Source organism: Arachis hypogaea, chromosome 12 (genome assembly GCF_003086295.3).
Source record: "Arachis hypogaea cultivar Tifrunner chromosome 12, arahy.Tifrunner.gnm2.J5K5, whole genome shotgun sequence".
NCBI lineage: Eukaryota > Viridiplantae > Streptophyta > Magnoliopsida > Fabales > Fabaceae > Arachis > Arachis hypogaea.
Window position 1 is genome coordinate 45,937,507 of NC_092047.1, and position 20,578 is coordinate 45,958,084.

The window sequence follows — 20,578 nt, forward strand, 5'->3', positions numbered from 1 at the left end:
AAAACAAACCGGACCTTTAAAAAACCCGGCCGGTTTGGCCGATTCACCGATTAACCACCAATTTGGCCAGTTTTTTAACTAATTTTTGCAAGATGGTTTTGTACATCAACCGGACCGACCAGCTGACCAATTCTCGGTTAACCCTGTTAAACCAGCCACACCAGCCAGTCCAATCCGATTTTCAGAACCTTGATGATTACTGTGTTATTTGTATTCTTTGGCTATGTTATTAATTATTTTTATTATTATCGCCTTAGTTTATACTGTCAGTTTTATATATCTGCTGAGGTCTGTAAGTGATTCTAACTTAACGGCGATAATATGTATAAACCTGACTAACTTATGCAATTTTGCTAATACAAGCTTATATGTAAATAATAGTAGAGAGTCTAGGGTGTTTAAGGGTTACTAGGAAGTAACATCTAATGAACGACAGTGATATAAACTTACCAGAAATTGGATCGTTACAAAAAACACTTCAACAGTTTCTTCAATTAACCATCCATTCAAATTTGAGATCAACCCTTCTCTGAACTTTTTAATCTTACCAACAAGGCAATCAACATACATCTAATCCAATTATACTCAAGTGGATTATCAACATCAATTATAAACGGCAAGATTTTCTCCCGAATAGTTGTATTTATTGGCAATAAAAATGTTAATGCTACAAAAAGAAAGCTTGCCTAAACCTTGGACAAACTCTTGGATTTTATACTATGATATCACTCAATTGATTTGGAATTTTTATTCCCTTTGAGTTCTGAAACCATGGGTTCATGCTCTTCAGTAACATGTGAAGGCAATCCTAACACAGCTCCAACAAACTCCAAAGTAATATCTACTCTTCCTATTGAGGTTATGAGCTAAAATTTTAAAGGATTATATGCTTATGCAAGTGCCAAAATCAGATTATGGTTTAAATTCCCCTTGGGAATATCCAAGAGGGATCCAAACCCCATTGCTCGCAACTCTTTGCGTTGCACATTACTTACAAATTTTGCAGAAAGTCTACGAGTTTGGTGCGCATTTGGTGTCAACATAGCACTACATGGATGAAAACAAATTTTGTCAATACAGTAAACAACATAATCAAAATAAAGATGAAAAATAATAAAACAGAAACAAAAAAACAGAAAAACTAAAGGCAAAATAGCTTTCTCCTCTCCATCCCCTTCGAAATTTTATCGGGTATTTTTTTTTCCATCTTTCCTTACTAATCTCTTTGATCCATTTTTAATAGCTCCCTTGGTATTATTTTTGGTGCAATCTTCTTCCGCGTTTTTCTTCAAATAAAAATTTAATAATGCTATAATCAAGTCAAGAACATAAATCCAGAAAAGCTTGTTCATGTACACAAAGTCTAGCAATGGCCTACACAGGAAGAGCATGCATGAAATTCCAAAAAACAAAAAAACAAAAACAAAAAGAAAAAGAAAGTTAACAAAGTGTGATTAAACCAGAGATATTCATCTTCCCTTAATTAAATATAGAGATCCTATACCCAATTAATCAAACACAAGACCTAAATCAAAACTCAAACCCATCTTATAATCAAACACCATTATAATGATAATCAAACACAAACTTCCAAGTACCGAGAATAAACATGAAGCTTTCTTGTAATATGGCATTCAACAAACCAACTAAACAAGTAGTCAATTATTGTATATATTTATGATAGCAACAACATGAAAATCAATAAAATGTGCTATCTTTGTCAAATTTATCAAAAAATGGTTACTAGATAATCCAAACGAGAAGGTTGCTTTGAAGAGTAGCATCTCCTTTGAAGTAAAAATCGGTCAAATTGTTCCATTAAAATAATTTTTTATATCCAAATGAAAAAGTGATGACTCATGAAAATTGTAGACCCACGAAACATGGATTAACCAAAATCCTTCCGTTTCCAAGCACCAATAGCCAGAATGGTCCAACAAAATCGTTAGTCAGAGATGATGATAAGGAAAAACACCAAAAACAAACAGAAACACCAAAAATGAAAAACAAAATTCTCCAGTGAACAACAAATTAGGAGCAAGGAATTACCTCTCCAGTGATGAGAAATTGGTTACCGACCATGACGAGTGACATGACACTTGATGCGTCCAGAAAAATCGCGAATCCGAGGTATGTATAATCAAACACAATTATAATCAAACACAAGACCTAAAGCAGACTCGAAATCGAGTATTTGGGAGAATAACAAATGAAACAAGGAACAGAACCTCATCGAGTTGCACTTTGCCAAAATGCAAAAGCAGGGAAGACAACGAAGTTTTGTTTGATTATAGTTTAGTGGCAAATACGTAGCGCGAAGACGAAGATGGTAGCAGGTGTGACAGAGAGAATGGCAACTGAGTGGGGGAGGAGGTGGTTATGGGAGGGGAGGAGTGCATGTGTATAAGAGTGAAATTCTTTTTTTTTTCAGTTTTTAAATTTTTGCATTTGTATGCCATAAAAGCATTTAATTTCAAATAATTTCAGCTATTTCTTGAGAAACAAGTGAAGGATATTGTTTGAGCATGGTTGTAAAAAAGCATTTACCCAAAATGCTATAATTTTATTAAGTTGACCCTACACAGTTAGTTGACCATTTAGTCTTAGTGTGTGTTTGAATTGGTATTTGTTAAACTGGAGTTTGAATGAAAGTGATATTATAGAATTGATTTTGGGTAGGAGTGAGTTTGTGTCAACATAATTTATGTTTGGCAATTCTATACCAAAATTGATTTTAATAAAATAAATATTGTTTGGATTCATCCCTACGTCTCCTTCTGCCTCCTCTTCTGCATCTTCTCCTAGGAGTATGATTTGATAGTGCTTCATGGAGCACCTATGATCAGGTCCCCACTTCTCTCCACATCTGAAGCACAACCCTTTCCTCTGTCACTCTGCCCACTCTTCGTTTGAGAGTCGCTGTGTGCCGCTGCTACGAGTTGTCTGCAAATGAGAAGCGCTGCTGCCTCCGTTTGAACTGGTGGTAAGGCCTGTACGAGTAGGGGTGCCTCTGTTTGTGTTGGATCCAATCTCGCCCCTCGATTCGCTGCCGTCGTGGGTGTTGTACTTCGCTGAACTAGAATTTTTGAAAAATCCAAATCTAGCTCCCACCGAACCAGATCCGCTCCCTTCCGGCAACCACTCCACCCTCTTGCCGTTAGGGTCAACTCCGGTCTCCTTCCATGCTTGATTTCTCCATTCAATAGCCATGGCTCTATCCATTAGAGCTGGTAAATTATCGAACTGAGCCACCTCCAATTCTGCCTGAATTTCCTTTTTGAGTCCATTGACAAAGATGCACATGAGAGCCTCTATTCCCAGGTTTCTCTGCGTTCGTGCTGCAGCCTCAAACTCTCGCCTATACTGAGCGACGTCCTCCACCTGTTTCACCTCTAGTAACGGAGCCATGGGGTTGAGAGCAGCTCCAGGTTGAAAACGTTTCAATAAGTCCTCCTTGAATCGTCTCCATGTCTGAAATGGTGTGTATTCTTCCCACCATTCGAACCAGGTGAGGGCCTCCCCTTCCAAAGCCATTGTTGCAAAATCCAGCCTCTGCGCCGGAACTACTCCGATTACCCTGAAGTAGCGTTCCATTCTCACCAACCAGCCATTCGGATCCTCCCCCGAGAATACCGGTAAGTCAAGCTTTCGAATTGGTTCGAATCTCCTCTGCCTTTCATCTCCTGCACCGTTCCCTTCTACCCTCTCGTCATCTTGCTCGTTCCTTCCACCGTCATTTCCTCCTCCGGTGTCGTTAGCACTAGCACCTCCACCTTGGTGCTGTTGAGGTAGCAACTCCCTCATTTGTCTCAACATATTTGCTGAGAAGGCCTCTGATAGAGATGCGCCTACTACTAACAGGTTTGGACTGTGTTACAAAAGGAGAGGTAAGTAGAGGTCAAGTAGAGGTGTTTTAGGAGTTGTTAGGATATCCAGCTGGCTGATAGGTTGTTATAAATAGCTAGGTTATAGTTAGTTGAGAGAGGATAGTTTTTCTGTTGTGAATTCTGTTAGAAGTTGGAGAGAATCTCTCTCTCTCTGAGCTGGTAGTTCCAGCTGTGTAGAACCTTCTAGGGTGAGCTAATTGGCTCTCCCGGTATATCAATAAAGCTTGATCATTCTGCTATTGCTAGTCCTATCAACTGGTATCAAGAGCTTGAGGATCCCAACGCTGAATGGTGCAATCGAGATTGAGGAAAATGGAGTCACGATTTGACACAATTGAATCGCGCATGGAGATGTTCCGATCGGTGCAGGAGACGCTACAGCGCTTCGATTCCCGAATAGATGCGTTCGAAAATCGCGCGCCTAAACGGAATGAGCGTGGTTCACCGGGATCGCACCTGGCAGCAGGCTCATCGGCCGGAAGCCGCGGCACGCCGGAGCAATGGCGAAAGCTGGAACTCCCAATCTTCCGCGGAGACGACGCGGTGGTTTGGGTTGAACGCATGGAGCAATTCTTCTTGCTGCGCACAGTGCCAGAGGAGGAATGGCTCACGGTCGCTACCTTTGCAATGGAAGGAAGGAAGGGCATTCACGTGGTTCAGGTGGTGGGCGGCGACGGCGCCGGTGCTGCAGTGGCGGTTTTTTAGTGCGGCGCTGCTACGCCATTTTCAACCGGAACGGCTACAGAGCCCTTATCAAGCGCTGCTGAAGCTGAAACAGACGAACTCAGTGCGGGGCTACGTTGACCAGTTCGTGCTTCACGCGCGGCCCCTTCGCGGAATTGCGCCAGAATTGCTGATGGATCTCTTCTTGAATGGGCTGAAACCAGAGGTGGGGGAAGAATGTAAACTGTTCCCATACCAGTCAGTGGACGAGTTAATGGAACTGGCACAGAAGGTCGAAAACCGCAACGTTGCCTTGCGGGGGGTATCGGGACGCGGTAAATCACTGGCTCCCAACTTCGCCGTTGCCAATTCAACCGCCACCAAAGCGGTGCACCCTGCTACAGCGTCCAACTCTGCAGCGAGCAACAGTGTGGAGTCGACGACGGATCCCTTGCAACGGCGCGGATTGAGACATCTCAGCAACGAGGAGTATAGAGCTAAGCAGGCCAAGGGGGAATGCTTCCTCTATGACGAACCATACACTGCAAATCACAATTGCAAGAATAGAGAATTCAAGCTTTTAATCATGGAGCCAGACTTTGAAGCGGATTGGTTACAGCATGAGGCAGTTCCGGAAACAGGGGAACAGGGACAATTGGAGCTCAAATTCATGAGCTTGAGTGGACATCACAAGTCAATCAAAGCCTGGGCAGAGGTAAATGGCCGCCGTGTACGCGTTCTCATAGTTTGTGGAGCTTCGGACAACTTCGCGACACCAGAGATTATCGCCGAGTTGGGCCTGAGAATTGACAACACCCCTAAGTTCCAGGTCAGGGTAGCGGACAGTACCAATAAAGGGGGACAGGGAAGGTGTTTGGGTGTCACGCTCCAATTCAAGGAAGTGGCAATCAAGGAAGACTTCTTCATCTTCCCAACTGACGAAGCAGAATTTGTCCTGGGACTGGCGTGGCTAGATAAGTTGGGAGACGTTCTCGCAAACTTCAGAAAATCACGCCTTCGATTTCGGAATGGGGACAGCATGGTTACATTGCAGGGGGACCCGGAGTTGTGCTATGGAGGTATGCACCTTCAATCTACAGTTTTGTCCATTCAAGAAAGGGGAGAAGGATTTATGGTCCAGCTGTGGCCCATGACTTTGCAAGCGGCTACAGTATCGCAGGTGCCGCAGGTAATCGAATCGGTGTTAGCTTCTCATGCTAAGGTGTTTCAGACACTACCAGGGCTGCCACCACATCGTTGCCATGATCATGCCATTCCATTGATAGAAGGAGCTTCGGTTCCGAATATAAGACCTTATCGTTACCCGCACCATCAGAAAGCAGTAATTGAACTAATGGTACGAGAAATGCTAGCCTCAGGGATAATTCGGCCAAGCTCCAGCCCCTACGCGAGTCCGATATTGCTGGTGAAGAAAAAGGACGGCAGCTGGAGATTTTGTGTCGATTATAGGGCGTTAAATGGTATTACGGTGCCGGATAAATTTCCTATTCCCGTCATTGATGAGCTACTCGATGAATTGGCGGGAGCTGCAGTCTTCTCTAAGCTGGATTTAAAATCGGGGTACCACCAAATTCGGATGAGGGATCAAGACATCCACAAGACCGCCTTCCGCACTCATGAAGGCCATTATGAGTTTCTAGTCATGCCCTTCGGCTTGACCAACGCCCCTAGCTCCTTCCAAGCCTTGATGAATGACATTCTTAAGCCTCTATTGCGGAAATTTGTCTTAGTTTTTTTTGATGATATCCTCATCTACAGTCAGGATATGGATAGCCATGCCCTTCATCTCCAACAAGTTTTCCAGATTTTAGTGGAGAACCAGCTGGTGTTGAATGAGAAGAAATGCACGTTCGCAGTGAACTCGGTGGAGTACTTGGGCCACATTATCTCGGCACAAGGGGTCTCAGCGGATCCTAACAAAACCACAGCGATGCTAGAGTGGCCGGTGCCTACGGACCAGCGAGCTTTACGGGGATTCTTGGGCCTTACCGGCTATTATAGGCGGTTTGTGCAGGGATATGGGGTAATCGCCAAGCCGTTAACGGAGTTGACAAAGCGAAATGCGTTTGAATGGAATGACAATGCACAAGAGGCTTTCGAGAGATTGAAGAGGCTGATGGCAGACCTACCGACTCTAGCAGTTCCGGATTTCAATCAAGACTTTGTTTTGGAAACGGATGCATCGAGTGAGGGGTTGGGTGCGGTGCTGTCCCAGCAAGGCAGGCCAATAGCATTCCTAAGCCAAGCACTATCTCCAAGGGCCCGACAAAAATCTGCATATGAGAGGGAGTTGATGGCCATTGTCTTCGCTGTCCAAAAGTGGCGGCATTACTTGTTGGGTCGCCATTTTATTGTTCTCACAGATCAGAGAAGTCTGAAGTTCCTCACGGACCAGCGACTCATGGACCCAACTTACTTGAAGTGGACCACTAAATTGTTAGGCTTGGATTTTGAGATCCGATACCGGCCAGGCCTTGAGAATAAGGCAGCAGATGCATTGTCACGGCAAATGATGGCAAGGGTGATTTCAGTAGTACATATGAACCTCTGGGAAACAGTGGAAGAGGAGGTGGCTCACGACCAAGAGCTACAAAAGATTGTGATCGCCCTGCAGCAGGGGCTGGATGACTATCCAGGGTATTCCCTCCACAAGGGTCGGCTGTTTTATCAAGGGAGAGCAGTGTTGCCTGCAAATTCTTCTCAGATCCCACTTTTGCTGGCCGAGTCCCATGACAGCGGGGCGGGTGGACATTCAGGTTTCTTTCGAACCTATAAGCGGCTGGCAGCAGCGGTTCATTGGCGCGGCATGAGGCAATGGATCAAGGATTATGTTGCGAGCTGCCACACTTGCCAGCAAAACAAGCATGCAGTGATGAAACCGGCGGGGCTGTTGTAGCCACTACCAGTTCCGGAGCGAGTTTGGGAGCACGTTACGATGGATTTTGTGGCGGCATTGCCAAAATCCAAAGGCATGGACACTATCCTAGTTGTGGTCGATCGATTGACTAAATATGCTCACTTTATCCCCTTAGCTCATCCATTTTCAGCCAAGGAGGTGGCACTAGCCTTTATTAAAGAGGTGGTTAAACTACACAGGTTCCCCAAGTCAATCATATCGGATAGGGATAGGGTGTTCATGAGTAAGTTTTGGTCCGAACTGTTCCAAGCAGCAGGGACAAAATTGAAGTACAGCACGGCATTTCATCCGCAAACCGATGGCCAAACCGAGGTGGTGAATCGCTGTTTGGAGACTTATTTGCGGTGCTTTGTGGGGGGCTACCCGAAGAAATGGTTGGAGTGGCTCCCATGGGCGGAGTTTTGGTTTAATACGTCCTACAATGCCTCAGCCCAAACAACTCCATTTCAAGCACTTTATGGGGTGCCGGCACCTATTCTTTTCCGGGGAGAGACGTTTCCCTCCCATGTTGAGGAGGTGGCAGCATTGACCGCAGCCAGGGATGCGGTGTTGGCAGAGTTGAAGATGCACTTGGTACAGGCTCAGCAGCGGATGAAACAAGCAGCGGATAGGCATCGAAGGGATGTCGAGTTCAAACCGGGTGAGTGGGTTTATTTGAAAATGCAACCTTATCGGATGCGGACACTAGCGCGGAGGGTCAATGAGAAGCTAAGCCCTCGGTACTATGGAGCGTTTGAAGTGGTTGAGAGGATAGGAGTAGTGGCATACAGGTTAGCCATGCCTCAAGAGTGCAAACTTCACCCAGTCTTCCATGTTAGCAAGTTGAAAAAGGCTGTCCCGCCGCAGCAGCAGGTACAGACGCTTCCACTAGGGCTGGCTGAGGATGGTGAGCTGGTGATGCAGCCATCCCAGATTGTGGCATCGCGAACTGCAGAGGATGGGGCCTTGGAGTATTTGGTGCGCTGAGTGGGCCTATCTCCTTGTGAGGACAGCTGGGAACGAGCGGCGACATTGCAGGCCACCTTTCCGGAGCTCCACCTTGAGGACAAGGTGGTTGTCCGAGGGGGGAGTATTGATAGAGATGCGCCTACTACTAACAGGTTTGGACTGTGTTACAAAAAGAGAGGTAAGTAGAGGTCAAGTAGAGGTGTTTTAGGAGTTGTTAGGATATCCAGCTGGCTGATAGGTTGTTATAAATAGCTAGGTTATAGTTAGTTGAGAGAGGATAATTTTTCTGTTGTGAATTCTGTTAGAAGTTTGAGAGAATCTCTCTCTCTGAGCTGGTAGTTCCAGCTGTGTAGAACCTTCTAGGGTGAGCTAATTGGCTCTCCCGGTGTATCAATAAAGCTTGATCATTCTGCTATTGCTAGTCCTATCAGCCTCCAAGGATAGTTGTTGAGCTTCCTGTAACTCCTCAATCCGTTTCTCCACCGCCTCCAACCTTGACTCCATGGCAGCTCGCGTGGACACCATGCACAGAACACCCAGAACCGGTGCTCTGATACCAGTTGTTACACTGGTATTTATTTTAATGGAAATACAGAAATATAATAGAAACGTAAAAGATAACAGAGGAATTTCGAGAGTCCTCTTCTCTCCTAGCCTAGGCCTTTCCAAATCTTTTCCTACCTCTCACCTAATCAGCTCCTCCTTTTATTGCCTTCCCTCAAATTAATTATCATAATTAGCATTCAACTCCTACGATTACGCCTCCCTGATTCTCTCATCTGACTAATCCAATCATCAATTATTGTCACTTATGATTACACATTTCTCCTGTCCTATTATTCCTCCTTTTTCTTTATTGCTTTTTCTAGAATAATGATAAGGTAAAGGGATTATTTTCTTTCCTTTTTTGGCTGCCTTTGCTGCTGACTCAGCATTCTCTCTCTCTCTCCAGGGTATGTAACATAATATTACTTAAAATCACTTTTAAATAGATAATTACTAAAAAAGACATAACATTAAATTATAATGTAATTTTTTAACCATGTTTAATTTTTTGATATTTTTTTTATATGTTTTTTATATAGTATTTTTTTTTCTAATACTCTTGATATTCTTTTTTAATACGCTATAATATTTACTATTATTATTATTTATAATTATCTTTTGTTTAATTTATTTTATCTAATGGGATCAATAAATCATATTAAAAAAAGATAATAATAAATATAATACACAAGATTCTCAATAAGTGTAAAATATCAAACCAAATAAAAATTAATGAAAAATAAAAATAATAAATAATTAAAAAAAGAGAACTCACATAAAGAGAAACAATAAAAATTTCATAAATAAAACAATAACATGTATAAAGGATACGATTGATAGAAAGAAATTACAGGTTTAGAGTTAATGGTTGAATGCTGGTTTGTGAACGCTAAGAATCTTTGCTTCCTGTAAACGTGGGTTTGAGAGCAAAGTTTCATCTGTGTTCACAGGAAGCAAAAAGTATCCAAACCAAAAATTGAAGCATTCAAGCAACTTGAACGTGCTTTTCACCTCCCCAGCGCCAAAACAAACACACCGAGTAATTCTATCACACAAAAATAGTTCTTTGTTCTTTTTAATACAAACCAAACAAATCAGATTATTTGAAAATCACTATTGCTAAGCAATCCAAACATAAATGATAAATTAATTATCGCATAATTAATTATATGAAAAGCGATAAATAAAAAGTTTAATCTTTCATCTTTTTCCAAAGTCCAAACACATTAAACATTTATCATTGCACTATCAGATCTCTTTATCCAGTGCTGCTGTTATTTTGTATCCAAGAAAACCTTAAATGAAATTACTGAAAAATGTTTAAATATAAATAGGTAAACACAGATATAATTTTATACAAAGTACAATGGCATCGTGCTATCTATATAGCTGATCCCACTGAATACAAGGCTTAGTTTAGCTATTATATTAGAATGCACTACCAAATGATGACATGCAACTCTGGTTACTTTCCTACCAAAGGAGATAAACCATATGGATGCTGTACTACAATGCAGTTATTAGTACATTCTAATCCAGGCCATCAAATGTTCCAATCTGATATAAAAACAGGAATAGGAGTATAGAACATAAGCTTCAAATTCCATAACAGAACTATAACTAAAAAACAAATTTTTGTTTAGATTTGTTGACCACTATATTTTATGGGATTAAAAAAGTTATAGTAAATTATAGACATGTATCAGTTGCATGTTAAAATTAAGTCATTCTTCTTCTATGACACACAATCAGGCACTTTTTGTTCTCTAAACGAATTAAATATTAGTCATAAGTCACACCAAAATACAATGAAATATCTCCAAATAAAATAATTTGAAAAATGAAAAAAAATGCATTCTCTGTTGCCTTTTTTTCCATAGATAAAACAGAACCAACACAATTAAATATAACTATAGAGTTTAACAACAGTCAAAACAGAGGTCTGGAACCAAAATTACTTGCTTTTGCTTTCGATAGATTTTATATATAACTAATTATTGAGAATACTCACATAAACAAGATAAAAGAATAGGAAATTGTTTTATCTTCACTTTGTATTAGAACTTTTAATTACAACAAAGTAACTGATTTAAGCATACAAATACTGATCCTTCCTAAGACAATTGCTAGAAGCACATCCAAAGTATATAATTATTAAGTAAAACAGAAACAACCTGTATTGTTCCTATAAGGATTAAAATCTAATAGCTGACCAAATCATGTTCTTATTGATGATGCTATAAGTGTAAGATCACTAACTCCCGATGTGTTTCTTGAGTAGAATCATACCTCAAATTTATCAGCAATACAATTGTATTTAAAAAAATAAAACTTTATATAAGTAGAAGTCTATAAAGAATGCTATGCTATTGAGAATTGACTATAACTCAGAAATCATGAATCATCAGATCTGTGACAAAAGAAAACACCCTGGCCACCCGAAACTCTGGATCAAGTAAAACATTGAGAACATCTTTGACTAACACCTAAAGTTTGTTTGTAGTTTTTCCTATGGATCTGCCTCTCAAGTTTTGCTAATCATAAATAATATCTCATTGTAAAAGAAGTTGCAATGTATGCATGAAATCAAGCTCTTATCAATGCTATAACTTCAATTTACAATAAATAAATACTATATTTTTCGAATCTTGATGTGAAAGATGAGCAACAAACTAAAAGGGGGTGGGAATCACAGCGTACCTAACGAGAGACACATTGAACACATTCCATCAAAACCACAAGAAATTAATAACTCTCACTCGATCTCCAGTTCGGGAAGGGCACGCATCCGAATGTTCGTAGCTTCAATCTCAGATAGCAATGGCCCCTTCCCCTCCCCACCACCAGTTCTCAAGCTCCTATTCCTTCCCAAAACCACAACCAACCCAACAGCCAATACCATCACCACAAGAGCATGAAGAGTGAACAGGAAATTCACCAATGCAAAACCCCTAGCCTTATCCTGCTCAAGCTCACAATGCACATCAACTACGTCGTCCTGAGTTGACATTAATAACAAAGAGGAAATCTTCTTACACCCTTTCAATCCAAGAGCATCAGTGTAAAGCAAAAACCCTCCTTGCAACAACCATGTTCCCTTGAAGACCAATCCGCAACACAACAAGAACTCCGCAAAAAAAGCAGACGGTTTAAACGACAAGTAAATGCAAGAACCGGCACAAAGCAAAGCCAGCCAACCTATGAATCCGTACACGTCAGCAGCGAGACCTGAAACGCCGGTTTCCATAACAGAATACTCCATGAAGAAAACAACACCGCCGAGAACGTACACAAGGGTTTCACTGATGAGTGATGACGTGGCGTTGTACTCGTGGACTATGATCAAGAGAATCAAAAACCAGAAAGCGAGAAGCGCAAAAGACTGTTGGAAGAATGAGAACCTGTAAGAAGGGTGGCCGGAGAAGGAGAGGAAGAGGAAAAGCTCCGAGAATGAGGCGATTGGGAGTGTAATGAGGAGAGCGTAGAGATCGAGATTCTTCCATTTGGGATCTGAGAGGTACCATAGCTTGGATCTGAATTGGGAAGGGCTGTGGAGGTAGAGGGAGGAGGAGGAATGCAAGCGGCGGAGGCCCACTGGGAAGAGTAACAGAAAGGCTGAGAAATGGGTCGCAATGGATGCCATCTCTTCTTGTGTTGTATTGTGTTGTGTGTGTCACTCTATTTTGGGAATTAGGTTCCTCCAAAGTCCAAATTCTAAACCCACTATTCCATCATGAAATGACGATGATTTAATTACAATTGCCCTCTTGAAAGAGAAACGGTCAACTTAGACGCGTCCGCCTAAAGTAGTGGCAGTCTAATGGATTTCTTTTTGAAATAAATTAAAAAAAAATATTTATTTCCACAAACTTAAAATCTAATTCTTTTAGATATGTTTTTTTTTTATATATTTAGGGTAAGTTCGGCCACACCTCCGCCGAAGTTCGCCTGACTACCCGGCAAACTTCAAGGGGAGTTTCTAAAATAAAAGCTTGGATGCTGGAGAACAGAGCTCAAAATCACAATTTCATTCTTTTTTTTTTTGTTCTCATCTTTGTATTTTTTCTCTACAATATCAATAAATCCATTGTTATCCATTCATTATGATGGTGAAATAGTGTATGATAAAGAAGGTTCTATTATTTTTAAGTCTAAGCAACCAATAATTATGTACATGACACCAGAAGTCAACCGTCTAAAAGCGCTAAAGAAATTGATGTTGCATTCCATTGGACAGCAACACACGAAAAAAGTGAAAAAAATTTCCTACAGATATCCAAGCGAAGTAGATGACAATTTGTTTTATAAAAGGTATGTTATAGTTGTCTTTGCTTTGTTGTTATTATGTTTATTAGTCCACGGTTTTGAGAAATATTTTTGTTATTTTGAATTAAGTATCGGTTACGTGACGACGAGGACGTACGTCTTATAAGGTCGTGGCACAACCGATGGACAAATGTTCATCTGTTGGAAGTAGTCATGTTTCTCGTTAAGTTAGGTGGACGAGAATCATCTGCGGATATTGTTGATGATAGTCCGTTAAGTGGATCTGTTAGACGAAATATCAAAAGGACGATGGTTGATCTAAATATGCGACCTGAAGGTACTCAAGAGGGCTCAAACGTTGAACTTGGTAATGCTGACATTATAAAAGATAATGTTGAAAGTCATGAGGGTTCTGCTATCAGGGATCCAATGATGGATTTGTATGAAGTTAACCCCGATGACGGAGACGATGCTGATGATGAACCAATGGAAATTCCTGATGATGGTGACGAGGAAGAAGAGATAAACTACTACGGTGACACACAAATCGTTCTGATACAACCTGCCATTTCTCGACCATATGACCGGTCGAATCACTTCTCCAGGTTGAATCTCGATGCAATGACTTCGGATTGGTCGTTTATCCATGGAGGCCCCGAGAGGATCCAAGCAATGAGTTCGAGGTTGGATAACAATTTGAGAACAAGGAGGAAGTCTTGTTGGCAGTTAAGAGGTACGACATCAGGAGAGTTGTGCAGTATAAAATACTAGAGAGTGACTGACGGAGGAAAAATGTCGGTAAAGATTTTTACAAAAATTATCGCGTTGCAAGTATAGTTCTAAACCAACAAATTATCCTCAGTCAATGTCTAAATTGTTTGTCACAATATAAACCCAATAAAAATAACCGAAGTATTTAAACCTCGGATCGTCTCTCAAGGAATTGCAGGAAAGTGTACTTACAATTGGTTATGGAAAAGTATTTTTGGGGTTTTTGTGATAAGAGACAAGTAATGTAAATAACAAGGAAATAAAATAACAACTAAGAAAAATCCTAGTAGGGATTGATAATTGGAATTTCTATCTCCATTATCATAGTCACTTGTGATGGTAATTGCCTTTTGCTCTCACTTAATTAACCTCTAACAATTGAAGGTAAGTTAAGTGAGCAATTCAACTTAAGTTTACAAGTCTTAATCAAAGACTAGATTTGGTAAAGCCTAAGCCAACTAGAAATTTTCAATCACCAATCACCAAAAAAAACTTTGATACCTCAAGAGTCTCTAATTGATCAATCCAAGTTAAGAACATAAAAATCTAATTTAAAATCCAACCATGCATTTTATCAAACACTTAGAAGGCACAAAATAAAAGTATAGAAAATTGACAAGACATAGGAAATTCTAAGACTAACCAAAGCAAAGAAATAACCATAACAAAGCAATTGAACAATAAGAAACATGAAACATGAATTGCAATAATGAAAATTGAGAGTAACACATGAACTCATAAACTGAATTAGCAAAATAAAGGAATCAATAAGTAGAATTGAAGAACAAAGGTGCTAGAACAATAAATTGCAAGGAATTGTAAATAAAAGCAGAAATTAAATCAAAATCTAAGTAGAAATTAGAGTAGAAACCCTAAACCTAGAGAGAGGAGAGAGCCTCTCTCTAGAAACCTACATCTAAACCTAAAGTGTGTGAATGAAAAATGAATGAATGATTACCTACCTTCCAGCTCCACTCTGCAGCCTCTATTCAGTATTTTCGGGCCTGAAACTGGGTCCAAAGCAGCCCAGAAATCGCCCCCAACATTTTCTGTAAATTGTAGCACGTGACGCTCTGTCACGCGTACGTCAGCCACGCGTACACGTCGCTGAACAAATTCCTGGTCATGCGTACGCATCATCAACGCATGCGCGTCGTATGTCTACTGCACCAGTCATGTGTACGCGTCGTCTATGCGTACGCGTCGCTGCTAACTTCTCAAAACATCAATTTCTTCTGTTCCTTCCACTTTTGCATGCTTCCTTTCCATCCTCTAAGCCATTCATTCCCTATAAAACCTGAAAATACTTAACACACGTATCACGGTATTCAATGGTAATAAGAGAGGATTAAAAATTAGTAATTTAAGGCCAAAGAAGCATGTTTTCAATCATAGCACAAAATTAGGAAGAAAAATGTAAAACATGTGAATTATATGCATAAGTGATGAGCGGATAATTTATACGCTTTTTGACATTGTTTTTAGTATGTTTTTAGTAGGATCTAGTTACTTTTAGGGATGTTTTTAATAGATTTTGTGTTAAATTCACATTTCTGGACTTTACTATGAGTTTGTGTGTTTTTCTGTGATTTCAGGTATTTTCTGGCTGAAATTGAGGGACTTGAGCAAAAATCAGATTCAGAGGTTGAAGAAGGATTGCTGATGCTGTTGGATTCTGACCTCCCTGCATTCAAAGTAGATTTTCTGGAGCTACAGAACTCGAAATGGCGCGCTTCTAATTGCGTTGGAAAGTAGACATCCAGGGCTTTCCAGCAATATATAATAGTCCATACTTTGGCCCAGAATTGACGACGTAAACTGGCGTTCAACGCCAGCCTTCTGCCCAAATCTGGCGTCCAGCGCCAGAAAAGGATCCAAAACCAGAGTTGAACGCCCAAACTGGCACAGAAACTGGCGTTCAACTCCACAAATGGCCTCTGCACGTGCAACACTTAAGCTCAGCCCAAACACACACCAAGTGGGCCCCGGAAGTGGATTTATACATCAAATACTTACTCATGTAAACCCTAGTAGCTAGTTTATTATAAATAGGACCTCTTACTATTGTATTAGGCATCTTTGGATTACCTTATGATCCTTTGATCACGTTTTGGGGGCTGGCCATCTCGGCCATGCCTGGACCTTCACTTATGTATTTTCATACGGTAGAGTTTCTACACTCCATAGATTAAGGTGTGGAGCTCTGCTGTTCCTCAAAGATTAATGCAAAGTACTACTGTTTTCTATTCAATTCTTCTTATTTCGCTTCTAAGATATCCATTCGCACCCAAGAACGTGATGAAGGTGATGATTATGTGTGACGCTCATCATCCTTCTCCCTTATGAACGCGTGCCTGACAAACACTTCCGTTCTACATGAAATAAGCTAGAATGAATATCTCTTAGATCTCCTAACCAGAATCTTCGTGGCGTAAGCTAGAATGATGGCGGCATTCAAGAGAATCCGGAAAGTCTAAACCTTGTCTGTGGTATTCCGAGTAGGATTCAATGATTGAATGACTGTGACGAGCTTCAAACTCGCGATTGTTGGGCGTTAGTGACAGACGCAAAAGGAGGGTGAATCCTATTCCAGCATGATCGAGAACCGACAGATGAATAGCCGTGCCGTGACAGGGTGCGTGAGCATATTATTCACTGAGAGGAGGGGATGTAGCCACTGACAACGGTGATGCCCTTGCATAAAGCCAGCCATGGAAAGGAGTAAGACTGATTGGATGAAGATAGTAGGAAAGCAGAGGTTCAGAGGAACGAAAAACATCTCCATTCGCTTATCTGAAATTCCTACCAATGATTTACATAAGTATCTCTATCCCTATTTTATTATATTAAATTCGAAAACACCATTATCCATTTATATCTGCCTAACTGAGATTTGCAAGGTGACCATAGCTTGCTTCATACCAACAATCTCCGTGGGATTCGACCCTTACTCACGTAAGGTATTACTTGGACGACCCAGTGCACTTGCTGGTTAGTTGTATCGAAGTTGTGACAATTATGAATTAAGATCAGAGCACCAAGCTTTGGAGCCATTACCAGGATTTGTTCGAGCCTGGAGATCACAATTTCGTGCACCAAGTTTTTGGCGCCGTTGCCGGGGATTGTTCGAGTTTGGACAACTAACGGTTTATCTTGTTGCTCAGATTAGGTAATTTTCTTTTTATTTTATTTCCAAAAATTTTTCAAAAATATTTCTAAAAACTTCTCATCTGTTTTCGAAAAAAAAATTAAAATGTTTTCAAAAATAAATTATTCTATGGCTTCAAAATTTTTAAGAATGAATTCTAGTGTTTCATGAAATATGTTGAATCATATCTGGCTGTAAAGCCATACCCAAACTACTTTGGGATTGGTATTCAACTAATCACTCCAGCCCATGTAATTATATGCTAAAGCTTGGCTGGCTGTTAAGCCATGCCAGACCCTTTGATTGGAGCTTTAAGACTAACATGGCAAGATTCCTGGAATTCATATTAAAAATTTTGGAATCCTTATTTTCTTTTTCAAAAGATTTTTTCGAAAAATATAAAATAAAAATCCAAAAAAATTAGAAAATCATAAAAATAAAAAATATTTTTGTGTTTCTTGTTTGAGTCTTGAGTCATGTTATAAGTTTGGTGTCACTTGCATATGCATCTTGCATTTTTTCGAAAATATCATGCATTCATAGAGTTCTTCATGATCTTCAAGTTATTCTTGGTAAGTCTTCTTGTTTGATCTTGATGAATTTTTGTTTTGTGTCTTTTCATGTTTATCATATGCATTCTTGAATTCTTAGTGTCTAAGCATTAAAGAATTCTAAGTTTGGTGTCTTGCATGTTTTCTTTGCATTAAAAATTTTTCAAAAATATGTTCTTGATGTTCATCATGACATTCAAAGTGTTCTTGGTGTTTATCTTGACATTCATAGCATTCTTGCATGCATTCATTGTTTTGATCTAAAAATTTCATGCATTGCATATTTTTCATGTTTTCATAAAAATTCAAAAAATAAAAAAAATATCTTTCCCTTTTTCTCTCATCAAATTCGAAAATTTGAGTTGACTTTTTAAAAAATTTTTAAAATCAAGTTGTTTCTCATGAGTCAAATCAAATTTTCAATTTGAAAATCTTATCTTTTTCAAAATCTTTTTCAAAAATCAAATCTTTTTCAAAATTCTTAGTTATTTTCGAAAATTTCAAAAATATTTTTCAAAAATCTTTTTCTTATTTTTATACCAAATTTTCGAAAATAACAATAACAATTAATGTTTTGATTCAAAAATTTCAAGTTTGTTACTTGCTTGTTAAGAAAGATTCAAACTTTAAGTTCTAGAATCATATCTTATGATTTCTTGTGAATCAAGTCATTAATTGTGATTTTAAAAATCAAATCTTTTTCAAAACTAATTTCTATCATATCTTTTCAAAAATATCTTCTTATCTTATCTTTTTCAAAAAGTTGGTTTCAAAATATCCTCTCTAACTTCCTATCTTCTTATCTTTTCAAAATTTGTTTCAACTAACTAACTAACTTTTTGTTTGTTTCTTAACTTTTTCAAAACTACCTAACTAACTCTCTCTCTCTAATTTTCGAAAATATCTCCCTCTTTTTCAAAAATTTCTTTTTAATTAACTAATTATTTTTATTTTTTATTTTTGATTTCAAAAATTTTCGAAAATTACTAACATTTTTCAAAAACTATTTTCGAAAATCACTAACTCTTTTTCAAAAATATTTTCGAAAATTCTCTCTCTCCCATCTTATTCTATTTATTCATTCATATCCTAACATCTTATCTCGCATCTCAACCCTCCTCACAGATGTGTTTCTTCCATTACATTACATTCTTTGTCTCCCCCTCTTCTTCCACTCACACAGGAATCCCTATACTGTGGTATAAAGGATCTCCATTATTATTATTATTTTTCTGTGCCTTCTTCTTTGTCATATGAGCAGGAGCAAGGATAAGAACATTCTTGTGGAAGCAGATCCAGAACCTGAAAGGACTCTGAAGAGAAAATTAAGAGAAGCTAAAATACAACAATCCAGAGATAACCTTTCAGAAATTTTCGAACAGGCAGAAGAGATGGCAGCCGAAAATAATAATAATGTAAGGAAGATGCTTGGTGACTTTACTGCACCTAATTCCAATTTACATGGAAGAAGCATCTCCATTCCTGCCATTGGAGCAAACAACTTTGAGTTAAAACCTCAATTAGTTTCTCTGATGCAGCAGAACTGCAAGTTTCATGGACTTCCATCTGAAGATCCTTTTCAGTTCTTAACTGAATTCTTGCAGATATGTGATACTGTTAAGACTAATGGAGTAGATCCTGAAGTCTACAGGCTCATGCTTTTCCCTTTTGCTGTAAGAGACAGAGCTAGATTATGGTTGGATTCTCAACCCAAAGACAGCCTGAACTCTTGGGATAAGCTGGTCACGGCTTTCTTAGCCAAGTACTTTCCTCCTCAAAAGCTGAGCAAGCTTAGAGCTGATGTTCAAACTTTCAGACAGAAAGAAGGTGAATCCCTCTATGAAGCTTGGGAAAGATACAAACAGTTGACCAAAAAGTGTCCTTCTGACATGCTCTCAGAATGGACCGTCCTGGATATATTCTATGATGGTCTGTCTGAGTTATCTAAGATGTCATTGGATACCTCTGCAGGTGGATCCATTCACCTAAAGAAAACGCCTGCAGAAGCTCAAGAACTCATTGACATGGTTGCTAATAACCAGTTCATGTACACTTCTGAAAGGAATCCTGTAAGCAATGGGACGCCTATGAAGAAGGGAGTTCTTGAAGTTGATACTCTGAATGCCATATTGGCTCAGAACAAAATATTGACTCAGCAAGTCAATATGATTTCTCAGAGTCTGCATGGAATGCAAGCTGCATCCAACAGTACTCAAGAGGCATCTTCTGAAGAAGAAGCCTATGATCCTGAGAACCCTGCAATAGCAGAGGTGAACTACTTAGGTGAACCTTATAGAAACACCTATAACTCAACATGGAGAAATCATCCAAATTTCTCATGGAAGGATCAAAAGCCCCAACAAGGCTTTAATAATGGTGGAAGAAACAGGTTTAGCAATAGCAAACCTTTTCCATCATCAACTCAGCAACAGACAGAGAACTCTGAACAAAATGCTTCTAATTTAGCAAATCTAGTCTCTGATCTATCTAAGGCCACTGTAAGTTTCATGAATGAAACAAGGTCTTCCATTAGAAATCTGGAAGCACAAGTGGGCCAGCTGAGTAAAAGGATCACTGAAATCCCTCCTAGTACTCTCCCAAGCAATACAGAAGAGAACCCAAAAGGAGAGTGCAAGGCCATTGACATAAGCACCATGGCCGAACCTGTGAGGAGAGGAGAGGACGTGAATCCCAAGGAGGAAGACCTCCTGGGACATCCAGTGATCAATAAGGAGCTTCCCTCTGAGGAACCAAAGGACTCTGAGGCTCATCTAGAGACCATAGAGATTCCATTGAACCTCCTTATACCCTTCATGAGCTCTGATGAGTATTCCTCTTCTGAAGAGAATGAGGATGTCAC

At 39.7% G+C, this 20,578-nt stretch overlaps 2 protein-coding genes and 1 non-coding gene across 3 annotated transcripts; all 3 read right to left on the minus strand.

The window, feature by feature from the left end:
- Window positions 1-622: 622 nt before the first annotated feature.
- Window positions 623-7,571, minus strand: LOC140177031 (uncharacterized). Its single transcript, XM_072209239.1, has 2 exons — window positions 2,050-7,571; window positions 623-1,047 (listed from the first exon to the last, which is right to left on the minus strand). The coding sequence occupies exon 1, from the start codon at window positions 3,814-3,816 to the stop codon at window positions 2,890-2,892; it is 927 nt and encodes a 308-aa protein (XP_072065340.1). The 5' UTR covers window positions 3,817-7,571; the 3' UTR covers window positions 623-1,047; window positions 2,050-2,889.
- A 2,688-nt stretch (window positions 7,572-10,259) lies between these two features.
- LOC112727368 (uncharacterized) lies at window positions 10,260-12,742 on the minus strand. The gene is made up of 2 exons (XM_072209240.1): window positions 11,683-12,742; window positions 10,260-10,539 (listed from the first exon to the last, which is right to left on the minus strand). Exon 1 carries the CDS (start codon window positions 12,623-12,625, stop codon window positions 11,738-11,740), a length of 888 nt encoding a protein of 295 aa, XP_072065341.1. The 5' UTR covers window positions 12,626-12,742; the 3' UTR covers window positions 10,260-10,539; window positions 11,683-11,737.
- A 6,763-nt stretch (window positions 12,743-19,505) lies between these two features.
- Window positions 19,506-19,609, minus strand: LOC112730820 (small nucleolar RNA R71). Its single transcript, XR_003166628.1, has one exon. It is a non-coding gene; the product is annotated as a small nucleolar RNA R71 (small nucleolar RNA).
- Window positions 19,610-20,578: the final 969 nt, after the last annotated feature.